Source organism: Bufo gargarizans, chromosome 1, assembly GCF_014858855.1.
Source record: "Bufo gargarizans isolate SCDJY-AF-19 chromosome 1, ASM1485885v1, whole genome shotgun sequence".
Taxonomy (NCBI): domain Eukaryota; kingdom Metazoa; phylum Chordata; class Amphibia; order Anura; family Bufonidae; genus Bufo; species Bufo gargarizans.
Window position 1 is genome coordinate 301,586,070 of NC_058080.1, and position 14,625 is coordinate 301,600,694.

Consider the following 14,625-nt stretch of genomic DNA (forward strand, 5'->3'; position numbering starts at 1 on the left):
AGAACTGGAGGTTAAGCTAGGCCAGGTCAGAGACAAGTGGCACATCTGCAGATCGTACTGCAGCATAAGTGTCTCTCATGAGCAGAAGGACAGGGCACTCCTCAGAGGGGGCCCCGAGATTAGGGAGAAAGGAGCCAGAAGGGGGTGGGCCATTCATCCACGGGCCCCATAGCAGCTGCCTGGTCTGCCTCTATTAGAGGTACGCCATCTATTACTCTCACTCCCTCTATACATATTTGTACATCCCTCACATGAATTCTAAAGGATATTACTGAGAATATAATTCAGTGTGAAACCTCTTCTAATCCCTATAAAATGATTACAGTTTTAGCAATCTTCTCGTGTTAAGGGAGGAGCCACACGCGGCTAGCATGTGATTGGACCCTATCTGTTACGTCACAAACAATACACGCCCCCTCTAGTACAGTGACCTATGTGGCGTGCGCCTGCGTTGCTAAGGACGCTCGCAGCCTGGATACTGAAAGATGGAGGACGAGGATACCGGCGCCGCTATGGACGGCATTATTACTCAGTTCAACACGTACGAGGACTTTCTGGACTCGCAGATCACCTCGCTAGATCTCTTCTATCTGGAGGTAACGATGCATAACACACTATGTTGCAGGACCACTACCACTTCAGTCTACCTGCACGTGTAAGGTACAGAGCTGCAGGGCTAAGTACTGTGTACTGTACATAGGTAGGTATAGATGTTACAGATAGGTACACAGGTAGGTAGGGGCTAAGTACTGTGTACACAGGTAGGAATGGGCTAAGTACTGTTTACACATGTAGGTATAGATGTTAGAGATAGGTACACAGATAGGTATAGGCTAAGTACTGTGTGCACAGGTAGGTATAGGTACACAGGTAGGTAGGGGCTTGTGTACACAGGTAGGTATAGATGTTACAGATAGGTACACAGGTAGGTAGGGGCTAAATACTGTGTACACAGGTAGGAATGGGCTAAGTACTGTGAACACAGGTAGGAATGGGCTAAGTACTGTTTACACATGTAGGTATAGATGTTAGAGATAGGTACACAGATAGGTATGGGCTAAGTACTGTGTGCACAGGTAGGTATAGGTACACAGGTAGGTAGGGGCTAAGTACTGTGTACACAGGTAGGTAGGAGCTAAGTACTGTGTACACAGGTAGGAATGGGCTAAGTACTGTGTACACAGGTAGGAATGGGCTAAGTACTGTGTACACAGGTAGGAATGGGCTAAGTACTGTGTACACAGGTAGGAATGGGCTAAGTACTGTGTACACAGGTAGGAATGGGCTAAGTACTGTGTACACAGGTAGGAATGGGCTAAGTACTGTTTACACAGGTAGGTATAGATGTTACAGATAGGTACACAGGTAGGTATGGGCTAAGTACTGTGTACACAGGTAGGTAGAGATAGGTACACAGGTACGTATGGGCTAAGTACTGTGTACACAGGTAGGTATAGATGTTAGAGATAGGTACACAGGTAGGAATGGGCTAAGTACTAGGTACACAGGTAGGAATGGGCTAAGTACTAGGTACACAGGTAGGAATGGGCTAAGTACTGTTTACACATGTAGGTATAGATGTTAGAGATAGGTACACAGATAGGTATGGGCTAAGTACTGTGTGCACAGGTAGGTATAGGTACACAGGTAGGTAGGGGCTAAGTACTGTGTACACAGGTAGGTAGGAGCTAAGTACTGTGTACACAGGTAGGAATGGGCTAAGTACTGTGTACACAGGTAGGAATGGGCTAAGTACTGTGTACACAGGTAGGAATGGGCTAAGTACTGTGTACACAGGTAGGAATGGGCTAAGTACTGTGTACACAGGTAGGAATGGGCTAAGTACTGTGTACACAGGTAGGAATGGGCTAAGTACTGTTTACACAGGTAGGTATAGATGTTACAGATAGGTACACAGGTAGGTATGGGCTAAGTACTGTGTACACAGGTAGGTAGAGATAGGTACACAGGTACGTATGGGCTAAGTACTGTGTACACAGGTAGGTATAGATGTTAGAGATAGGTACACAGGTAGGAATGGGCTAAGTACTAGGTACACAGGTAGGAATGGGCTAAGTACTAGGTACACAGGTAGGAATGGGCTAAGTACTAGGTACACAGGTAGGTATAGATGTTACAGATAGGTACACTGGTAGGTATAGGCTAAGTACTGTATGCACAGGTAGGTATAGATGCAGGTAATGATAGGTACACAGGTAGGTATAGGCTAAGTACTGTATACACAGGTAGTTATATATGTAGGTAGAGATAGGTACACAGGTAGGGATAGGCTAAGTACTGTATACACAGGTAGTTATATATGTAGGTAGAGATAGGTACACAGGTAGGTATAGATGTTAGAGATAGGTACACAGTTAGGTATAGGCTAAGTACTGTATACACAGGTAGTTATATATGTAGGTAGAGATAGGTACACAGGTAGGGATAGGCTAAGTACTGTATACACAGGTAGGTATAGATGCAGGTAATGATAGGTACACAGGTAGGTATAGGCTAAGTACTGTATACACAGGTAGTTATATATGTAGGTAGAGATAGGTACACAGGTAGGGATAGGCTAAGTACTGTATACACAGGTAGTTATATATGTAGGTAGAGATAGGTACACAGGTAGGGATAGGCTAAGTACTGTATACACAGGTAGTTATATATGTAGGTAGAGATAGGTACACAGGTAGGGATAGGCTAAGTACTGTATACACAGGTAGGGATAGATGAAGGTAGAGATAGGTACACAGGTAGGGATAGGCTAAGTACTGTATACACAGGTAGTTATATATGTAGGTAGAGATAGGTACACAGGTAGGGATAGGCTAAGTACTGTATACACAGGTAGTTATATATGTAGGTAGAGATAGGTACACAGGTAGGGATAGGCTAAGTACTGTATACACAGGTAGTTATATATGTAGGTAGAGATAGGTACACAGGTAGGGATAGGCTAAGTACTGTATACACAGGTAGTTATATATGTAGGTAGAGATAGGTACACAGGTAGGTATAGGCTAAGTACTGTATACACAGGTAGTTATATATGTAGGTAGAGATAGGTACACAGGTAGGGATAGGCTAAGTACTGTATACACAGGTAGGGATAGATGTAGGTAGAGATAGGTACACAGGTAGGGATAGGCTAAGTACTGTATACACAGGTAGTTATATATGTAGGTAGAGATAGGTACACAGGTAGGTATAGGCTAAGTACTGTATACACAGGTAGTTATATATGTAGGTAGAGATAGGTACACAGGTAGGGATAGGCTAAGTACTGTATACACAGGTAGGGATAGATGAAGGTAGAGATAGGTACACAGGTAGGGATAGGCTAAGTACTGTATACACAGGTAGGGATAGATGTAGGTAGAGATAGGTACACACATCGCCATATTTACTGCATAATTCATTTTATGGTATGAGTTCCACGCTGGAACGCATCACCATTTTACTTTTTGCTATTTCATTCAGCTAACCTCTGTTACTCCCAGCCAGTGACCAATAAAGTGGTATTTGGTCTCCTGTCCAATACTTTTGGACAACATGTTACCATTTCGAGGTCAGAGGTAGCACTTCCTGTGTTCACACCATGTAAACCCAGTCCAGTACAGACACCCAGTAGTATTCCAGATGGTGTGACCAGATCTTTCCACACCGCTACTATCTACATCCTTTTTCCATTTGAAATACCGATATGAAGTGGTTATCCCTATGATACGAAATTTGCTCCGTCCATCATAGATACTCTAGCCTAATGTATTTCTACATACTCCAGATACTCATTTTTATGATTAAATTCCATCTTGGGCTCCATCCTGGCCCACAAGCATTGCATTATGGAGAGAATTTTTCTATTTTGGTATATTTGATTTAATTTCTGTTAATCATTTGTAATTTGTATGATTTCTTGTCACTTAGTGTTTGAAAAAGGTCTGTGTGGGCCAAAACATCACATGTACACATGAAAGTTGCCTTGCATATGAAAACCAAATACTTCAAACAAATCTTAAGGGGTGCCTAAGTCTAATTTATGTTATGGGGTTGGGACCCCACGACTAGAGCACCCAAACAGGACACGAGTGCCACATAAGACCCTTACAGTTCCCACACCTACATGTGCATTTTAATACTGGTGTCTCCTTATGTGACACGGTGGCCTTTGGGTTCCCTCAGATCCCAGACCTAGATGCAACAGTTACTTCTACACCCCCATAGCTAAGCTCCTGTCTACAGTATTAGTGTCCCAAAACATTTTGGATGAATTGATTGCTGAACTTAGGTCGATGATGGCCACCAAACAGATTCCCCTCTAGATACAAATACAGTGATATTATTGGATTAAGGGGGTTTTCTGGGAGTTCAGTATTGATGGTCTATCCTCAGGATAGGTCATCAGTATTAGATCGGTAGGGGTTGGACTCCTGCATCCCTACTGATCAGCAGTTTGAAGAGGCCATGGAGCTCCAGTGAGCGTTGCAGTCCCCTCACAGGTGACCTAGCACGGTGCCGTACATTGTGTACTTGGTATTGCAGCCCAGGCCCATTCTATTGAATAAGCGTGAACTGTGAACAGGCCACATAACCAATTAACGTGACCTCATTGCAGGTGCGTAGCTATAGGCTCATTGGCCCTGGTGCAAGAATTCAGTTTGGGCCCCCCCCCCTTACCTTCAATACCATTTCCTAACACCACCAGACCCCTGCACGCCCACTGTGCCCTTGCCCATATTGATGATGATATAGCTGCCGCTTGTACTGGAATCAGTCTATTGTTGAATGCACACGGCCGTGAACGGTCCGTGGTATCCCGGCCTGGATTCCTGCTGACAGCAGGAGCGCACTGACGCCGTGTGCTTCATGCCGCCACTGTACTACAGTAATACACTCGTATAGATCATACGAGTGTATTACTGTAGTACAGTGGCGGCATGAAGCGCACGGCGTCATAGCAACCAATGACGCCGTGCGCTCCAGCTGTCAGCAGGAATCCGGGCAGGGATACCACGGACCGTTCACGGCCTATATGTGTCATTCTGCAGCATGGGAGGTACATAGTTCTTAATTTTCCTTCACTTATCCTTTCAGTTTGCTTCATCATATGCCAGCAGGGTTATTAACATCGCCGCCAAGCCCGCCATTATTGCTCCCACAGGGCTGGTCAGCACTGGAAATATGGGATTGCAAGTGCAACCCCTATGGGAGCAGTGACTGTCACCATATTGCCGTGAGTGACTAATGATATAGCTGCCACTTGTGCTGGAACCAGTCACTCACGGCAATATGGTGACAGTCACTGCTCCCATAGGTGTTGCACTTGCAATCCTATATTTCCAGTGCTGACCAGCCCTGTGTGAGCAATAATGGCGGGCTTGGCGGCGATGTTAACCCTGCTGGCATATGATAAAGCAGTGATGATCATGATATAGCTGCCGCTTGTGCTATGAATGTGATGGTCTATGGGCCATAGACCATCACATGATTTATAGGACTCTGCTGTGACATCTACCAGTACTTGTAGGATAGCAGTAGTGGGTCCTCTTACTTGCAGAGCTCATTTGCAGCTGCACATGTGGCTAGAACGGTGCTAGTAAGAGGACCCACTACTGCTATCCTATGTGATGCTAGTGTACTCTAGCTACTAGCAAGCACCCAACTGCCAGAGCAGAGACTGTCTCCAAGTCTCTGCTAGTCACGTCGCCACAGCCTCACTCACTCGGCACGCAGCTTCTCCTCCGCCAATCCACTTCCGGACAGTACTGCCAGACCAAACCACTCCCTCTCCTGGCTGAGCCTGCGCCTGCACGGCTGCACGCACGGCTCTGCCTCTGCCCCCCCTGTGAAGTTAGCCGCCGGCAAATACTGTGCTCTGTAAATCAGGGGCCACTGCCAGGGCTTCACTCCGTCTCTCCTGGGGGGCCCCGTGGGCCCCCCTGACTTAGGGGCCCGCTCGCAATTGCGACCCCTATAGCTACGCCACTGCCTCATGGTCCTCGGAAGAGGAACAGCTGAATGGTCACACATAAATCTAAAACCACATTATTAAAAGAAAAGGAACGAAAAGAGAATTAGTCTGGTAAACCTACATTAGACCAGACAGCCGTGTGCAGTGACCGTGCATCTCCCGGACCATCTGACCCGGACTCTCAGCATCACAGTGATTTATGATGCAGTCTGCCCGACCGTGGGTCTAGTATTCTGTAGTCACATGACGCTGTGAAGTACCGGACAGTAGACCGGCAATCAAGCAGGGTCACTAAATCATAAATCACTGTGATGCTGTGAGTTCAGGTCAGATGAGCCATGGTTTAGATTTAATGTCCCAGCCGCCATATAAATGTATAAATTACAAGTTTTACTGAATCTTTTCCCACAAAACTATGTATCAGTCTGCTCAGCTTCTCCTGCTCCATAACATGGTGCTTTCAGATTGCATTGCATTTTGTGGTGACAGGTCCTCTTTAACCACTTCCCGACCGCCCATTGACTATACATGTCTGGGAGGTTGGGAATTATCTCTGATCGGACTTTCTGGAACGTCCTTTCAGAGATGGCAGCTGTACGCTAATTGTGCAGCTGCCGAGCAGGAGGCCCGCTGTTAGTGACCCGCAGGGCACCTCAGAGAGAAGACAGGTTCCTGGGTGTCTCTGCCTTCTAGATCTCTGTATACACAGCGCTAAAGGAGCGCTGTGTGATCAGATCAGAAAGCGATGTGTCGCTTCCTGTCCCGCCCCAGTGGTCATGTGACCGCCGGGGCCGGGGGAGTACAGGAGCTGCAGGGTCTTCCACAGACCGCAATCAGCCCTGCACTGAGGTTGTACAGCGCTGTATTAGGACTCGTTCACACGACTGTGCCGTTTTTTTGCGGTCCGCAAATTGCAGATCCACAAAAAAAAAACGGATGCCACCTGTGCACCTTCCGCAATTTGCAGAACCGAACAGGAGGCCCTTTATAGAAATCCCTATTGTTGTACCCAAAACAGACAAGAATATGACAGGACTCATAATTTTTGAAGGGCCACGGAATGGAGCATGTTTTGCGGACCCATTGAAAGGAATGGTTCTGTATATGGACCGTATGCTGAACGCAGAAAACGGCCCGTATACGGAACACAAAATACGTTTGTGTGAACGAGCCCTTATGCTCTACAGCCTCTCTGGGGGTGTATTTCCCCTGTAAATGGGGCTACAATGTCAGCCCCAGCTACAGGAGAAATCAATAGTGAAATAAAAAAGTTTAGTTAAATGTCCCCCACAGGTCTTGTATGACCTTATGTGGGACACAAAGTGTAAGATAAAGAATAAAAAAAGTATAAAAATAAAAGTTTCACATGATCTTGCCACTCCCCCGTCATTTAACCCCTCAGATGCTGCGTTCAGCTCTGATTGTGGTATCTGAGAGTCACATTTAGCCTATCAGGGGGTTAGTCAGGGGTTAAAACAAAAATATACATACTCAGCTCATCCATTTGATTGCAGAGAGGCCGTCACGGCCATCTTGATTGATGAAAATGTCACTGTGGTGACGTCATTACATTAGCGCGTGCAAAGATTGCCACGTTTTCTTCAATCAATATGTCTGCGACAGGCCTCTCCGCGATCAAATGAATGAGGTGAGTATGTTTTTTGTTTTGTTTTTTCCCACCATATCAGGAAAAATTGATTTGTTACCACGAAGCCCCTAGAAATTTGGATTTGTAGCAAATCTAATTTTTCCTGAAATTCGGATCGAATTCCACTTTGTTAACTTTGATTCGCTCAGCACTAGTTGTGACCTTAAAATCTGTGAACTTGCCATTATGCGATATTGCTGCATGATGTGATAAACTGTGTTTAGCCCATTTGCTATCAGCGGCGTATAGGTACGGCGCGTGAGTGAAGTGCAAACATGGCGCCCACTCGCATGTGCAATGGCCGTCATGTCCAGCGTGTCTTCTCTGGTTCAAATAGCAGAGACCCGCGGCTAATGACCGATAATGCCGATCGTGGTCATTAAAGCCTTTAGATGAGATCACGGCATCTAAAGGGTGATAAACCGGCATCCTCTGCGGCCAATGAGGATACTGGTAATTGGTTTTAATACACCGGGCATTGAAGCTGCAATTCTTATTGTTTCCAGCAGGCCAACATAAGAAATTAGCAATTCTCCTCAAATAATGGGTCTAAAAGAAGGTTTTGTAGGCTCAAATACGAGCTTCAAAATCATAAAAAAAGTTTTAAAAATTCTGCTAAAAATATAAAAAAAATTAAAAATATATAGGCGTTTAAATCACCACCCTTTTCATAAAAGAAAAACATGAGTGCATAAATAACAAAAAATATAAACATCATGGGCATCACCACTTCCGAAAACGCTTGTCCTAATAAAATCTAAAAATATTTTTCCAATACTCTGAATGGTGTAACAGGAAAAAGGGTCAAAATGGACAATTTGCAATTTTTTCATGCCTTCTCTAACCCCAAAAAGTCATAAAATGTGATCAAAAAGTCACACACACTCTTCAAAATGGTACCAATAAAAACTACAGGTTGCACCACAAAAAATGAGCCACACACAGCTCCGTAGATAAAACAATAAAAAAAGATATGGGGGTCATACATAAAATACATACATACAAAATATACATAAAAAAACCTATACATATGTGGTATCATTGTAATCATACTGACTGAGAGAATGAAGGGCACAGGTCAGTTTTGCTGCAAACGGGGAACGCCGTGGGAGCAAAACCCGTAAAACAGTGGAGGAATTGTGCCCCATTTGGAATTGGTTTCCCACTTCCTACTACATTGTTTGCATTAGAAAGTACAACTTGTCCCGCAAAAAATAAGCCCTCATACAGCTATGTGAACTGAAAAATAAAAAAGTTATGGCTCAAGGAAGAAAACTAAAATACCTCTGGTATCCTAAGGGTTTCGATACTACATCCCTATTAGTGGTGTTTGTTTATCCGTTCCTATAGGGTCATCACTGTTCTTACATATTGCAGACCATACAAGCACTCCAATATATAAATGATAAATGACGAGTTACAATTGAGTAGGGTAGTCACCAGTAGTCCAGCTCCTAAACGTTTGGGACCTATGGGTAATGATATTACAGCATCTACACCGCTTACTGCCACATCTAGAGCTACCTTTTGGATGAGACGCCTTATTTATTCTCTGACCCAAACTTAGGGGCACATTTATTAAACCCTTAATAAAGCCGTAAGCTGGCGGTGGATCTGCTGATGTTATGTAGACGCGCCAGCCTCTCCATAACTTCGCCGTATCCAGCGCCACTTCTTAATATAAGACAGCTTCCTTATTGTCTTACATTTAGACCATTTTCTACATCTGAAACAGACGTAGAGAATGATGACTGAGATGGGCCTGCCGACCCGCCCCCTTCTCCGCCAATGCCACAGCCACAATTTTAGACCTGGCGTGAGCAGGGAAAAGTCGCAACGGTTAGTTGCGCCACCATCTACTCCTGAAATATGCCTAATTTAGGCATATTTCAGAATAGTAAATGACCCTTGGTCCTTTCCTCCTTAGGCTACATGCACACAACCATATGTATTTTGTGTTTTGCAAACTGCTAAATACCAATACCATCCATGTGCACACCACATTTACCTAATAAAACTGTAAAATGGACAAGAATAGGACTGTACAAATGCAGGCAGCACGCGGGTGACGGCCATGTGCCGTCTGCATTATTTGCAGCCCCAATGAAATGAATAGGTCCAAGTGCGATCCGCAAAAAATGCTGATTGGACGACGACCCAAAATACGGTTGTGTGCATGAGAACTTCATTTGCTAGGAGCTATAATGTTTTCTATAGTCATTGCTTGCCTATATGTGTTGTGTTTTTTTTTCTGGTATTCAATATTTTTTTTTAAAGTATCATGTAGCAGGATATGCAGTGTTTCGGAGGCATAGACCCAATTTTAGCTTGGGACTGATTGTAGGTTGTGATGAAATTATGTCTGCACTCATACATTTTGCATTTTCAACTCTGTCTTCCGGGTACAGTCACGCCGTATTCGTCTACATTAGCTAAATCACATTTTATATTTGCCACTTACCTCTATACCTGTGCCCTTGGATAACAGTCGCGAATCTCGCTATAAGTAACATAGTAACATAGTAACATAGTACATAAGGCCGAAAAAAGACATTTGTCCATCCAGTTCAGCCTGTTATCCTGCAAGTTGATCCAGAGGAAGGCAAAAAAAACAACCCAATTTCCCCATTTTAGGGGAATAAAACATTCCTTCCCGACTCCAATCAGGCAATCAGAATAACTCCCTGGATCAACGACCCCTCTCTAGTAGCTATAGCCTGTAATATTATTAAGCTCCAGAAATACGTCCAGGGCCCTCTTGAATTCCTATATTGTACTCACCATCACCACCTCCTCAGGCAGAGAGTTCCATAGTCTCACTGCTCTTACCGTAAAGAATCCTTTTCTATGTTTGTGTACAAACCTTCTTTCCTCCAGACGCAGAGGATGTCCCCTCGTCACAGTCACAGTCCTGGGGATAAATAGATGACGGGATAGATCTCTGTACTGACCCCTGATATATTTATACATAGTAATTAGATCGCCCCTCAGTCGTCTTTTTTCTAAAGTGAATAACCCTAATTTTGATAATCTTTCAGGGTACTGTAGTTGCCCCATTCCAGTTATTACTTTAGTTGCCCTCCTCTGGACCCTCTCCAGCTCTGCTATGTCTGCCTTGTTCACAGGAGCCCAGAACTGTACACAGTACTCCATGTGTGGTCTGACTAGCGATTTGTAAAGTGGTAGGATCTGTGCCCCTTTTGATGCAACCCATTATCTTATTGGCCTTGGCAGCAGCTGCCCGACTCTGGTTTTTGCAGCTTAGTTTGCTGTTTATTAAAATTCCTAGATCCTTTTCTATGTCAGTGTTACCGAGTGTTTTACCATTTAGTATGTACAGGTGACTTGCATTATTCCTTCCCATGTGCATAACTTTACATTTGTCAGTGTTAAACCCCATCTGCCACTTATCTGCCCAAGCCTCCAGTCTATCCAGATCCCTCTGTAGTAGTATACTGTCCTCATCAGTGTAAATTACGTTACACAGTTTAGTGTCATCTGCGAAAATTGATACTTTACTATGCAAGCCTTCTACAAGATCATTAATAAATATATTGAAGAGAATAGGGCCCAATACTGACCCCTGAGGTACTCCACTAGTGACAGTGACCCAATCTGAGTGTGTACCGTTAATAACCACCCTCTGTTTTCTATCCCTCAGCCAGTTACTTACCCACTTACAGACGTTTTCTCCCAGTCCGAGCATTCTCATTTTATATACTAACCTTTTATGTGGTACAGTGTGAAGCTGTCACTCACACAACCAGCTATTCATGAATAGATTATGCTTTATATTTAACCTTTTATTCATTGTCATTCAGAAGAATGTATTTTATTGTGTGATATACCTACAGTCCACCTTTACAGGTTAAATCCACCCTTGATCCATTTGTATATGGCACCAAAACTGAATTTTTAAATGATGTGTGGCATTGTCTCTGTATAAGGCCTCCTGCACACAAACGTGCGCCCCGTGGTCGTGCTGCGGGCTGCAATGCATGAACACCGTCCGCGGGGCAGCCGCAGCGGATCACTTTAATGGGTCCGTGATCCGGCCGTTCCGCAAAAAGATAGGACATGTTCTATCTTTTTGCGGAACGGAAGTACGGGATGAAACCCCACGGAAGCACTCCGTAGTGCTCCCGTAGGGTCCTGTCCCGTGCTTCCGTTCCGCACCATTCCGCATCTCCGGATTTGCGGACCCATTGAAGTGAATGGGTCCGCATCCGTGATGCGGAATGGCCATGGAACTGCGCCCGTGTATTGCGGATCCACAAATGCGGTCTGCAATACGGCAACGGGAAGCACACGTTTGTGTGCAGGAGGCCTAAATCCTTTTAATCTGAAGACCGGGACATTAATTCCACTTGGATTTAAATAAATTAAAGACCTCTCTACCCCATTGGTGGTGCCTGATCTTGAAGTTTTTCATTTTCTTTAGCTTTTTTTGCGTTCCGTATACGGACTGTATATGGAACCATTAATTTCAATGGATCCGCAAAAAAAGGAAGGTACTTCGCATGCCTTCCGTTTCTGTATTTCCGTTCCGTTCAAAGATAGAACATGTTTTATTATTGTCGGCATAACGGACAAGGATAGGACTGTTCTATTAGGGGCCAGATGTTCCATTCCGCAAAAAACGGAATGCACACAGATGTCATCTGTATTTTTGGCGGTCCAGTTTTTGCAGACTGCAAAATGCTGAAAAAGACATACGTTGTGTGCAAGAGGCCTTATTGTTTATATCTGCATCTACGAGGCCACTGGTGATCTTCAGGGATCGGCTGCCCCTCATATTCAACAGCTGTTGTTTTATTCATAATATAACCAGCTGAGCATGGTACTTGTAGTCCTACTCGACTTATTGGTTACTGAGATGGTATCACACTATGCAGCACTAAAAAATTTGAACTGTGTCAGGGGCGTTGTTATATGTTGTTCGGGACTAGAACAAACTTTTAATGGTGATCGCCGGGTGGCTCGGCAGCACCATGGAGACATCCAGTAAACTGTCAAGGCTTTCCATGGCTTTCTTATGGAATTGCCTGTTTGGACATACTGATAGTGTGTCCGTACCGTTGCCTGTGCATATTACTATAGGGAAAATTTCTTATAGTGCTGTTAAAAATTGAAGGACATGCAGTGAGCTGTTCCTAGGAGCAACAAAAGCAGTTTTTCTTTTTGTAGACAATTTTGTGGCCTTGTGAATGATGCTGTTTTTATATTACTGAAGTAATATGCAGCAAAACGATCTGGGTTGTCTATTTGAACCTGAAGACCCTGTTATTTTGGGCCTACTTGATGGTTCATTTGTTCTTTTATGAGCCAGTCCAACTTTGTTCCCAAGAAAAGCACAAGGGACATTTGTTATATGTTGGACCACTGATGGCTATGGTATAGGACTACGGTCTTAGTTTCCTTCTGACCTTTGTGCAAGATGTTTGTGGGTTCTCTATGTGTTCTACAAGAATTCTGTTTTTCATTTATGATGTACCGCTTACCAGAATGCTTCCCATAAAAGTGTCTCCAGTCTAGTGTTTATCAGCCATATTGTTCATGTAATGTGACAATTTGGGACACGTTGCTGTCATAGGCACTAATTTCAAGGATCAGGCAGTGGATGTGGCACTGCTTTGTGGTTTCTGCTATAAATGGAAGTCATGTTGCAGATGACAACAAAGCCTAACTGTACCTCTGAAGCTTGAGACTTAGTGTTGGTCCCTTATGTTTCTGTATGATGGCAGTAAGTTCTCCCCAGCACTCCTGTGAACTCTGATGGTCAGGGGCGGATTGGCCATAGAACTTACAGGGAAATTCCCAGGTGGGCCGATGCCCAGGACACTGCCTGACCCTCCTCATGGTTGGCCAGTGAAAGTTATTGGGGCTGCATTTGTTTCTGCTGGCAGCAATATTTTATGATGGACTGTGATATTCTGCTCTGTTGGGGTGGTATAATGTGCCACAATATGGCATTGCTGGCCTATTCTACTTGTGTTGGCCCTGCCATCCATCAATGTGGACCTGACTACAAAAGGGGGCGACTTTTAGTAATTTTTTTCATGGCCACTTTAAGTTCCCAGTCCGCCCCTTTTGATGGGCCATCATTAGAACCAAAGCAAAACCTGTTTTCATCGCTAAACACTGTTTGCCCTTGATGCCTCCAAAGGCATCAATATTCAATCTGTGAGAACGGATTAAATACAGTGATGTTCGGGATTATCTATTGCCTATAAGGTTTCATTGTTCAGCTCACATTGGTGCTTAGGTACGGATGTAGGAGGTTTAACACACATGCTTTAGGAGACGTTATCTAAACTAAATGCAACTAAATGTGTTAAGCAATTGCTTTTCAATGGCGTTTGTTTCAAGATAACGCGATGAGTTAAGAAATTTGAGTTAAGCGTGTGTGTGTTACCCCTGCTACATCTGTACAATCATGAAGCATATTCTCTAGCACTTTTTGCTGCAATACTTCTTAGAAACACTAGATGGCACAAAATGATTATTTGTATTTTTCTGTGTAATCTGTGTCTTTCTAGATTTGTGAACTTGGCATCCATAAAATGTCCTCAATATGAATAGAGATGTACTGATTTGCAAAAAAATTCACTTTTAACGACAGTTCTGTATTATGTCCTACTTAAATAACCATTCCGTGTTTTTTGTTAGATTAAGTAGACATTTACACCAGTTTTCTGGCATACGCAAAATTTTGCAATGATTGTGATGCTGGTTCTCGGCAACCACTTACCTTTAACTCTTAAATGACAGACCGCTGAGATCCGCTTACCTGTCTCTACGTTATTATGGGCAACATAAAGGTGATGATTTGTTCCCTTTAAGTCTCATCTTCTGCGACATTCAGACATTTTTTTGCAATTGCACGCCAGGCAAGCCCCGGGTGCACTTGCACCAAATTCATTATTACTGTGTGCCATTTAATAAATTAGGTGCACTGGCACAAACCAAAGACAGACTTAACACTGCAAATGATACATTT

The 14,625-nt window shown here is 43.9% G+C and overlaps 1 protein-coding gene across 1 annotated transcript in view; it reads left to right on the plus strand.

Moving 5' to 3' along the window:
* Positions 1-473: 473 nt before the first annotated feature.
* CFAP299 (cilia and flagella associated protein 299) overlaps positions 474-14,625 on the plus strand; it is a 521,421-nt gene continuing 507,269 nt past the window's right edge. Inside the window, exon 1 of the mRNA XM_044279374.1 lies at positions 474-596. Within this exon, the coding sequence (XP_044135309.1) occupies positions 486-596 (111 nt within the window). The 5' untranslated portion in view covers positions 474-485. The remainder of the gene's footprint in view (positions 597-14,625) is intronic.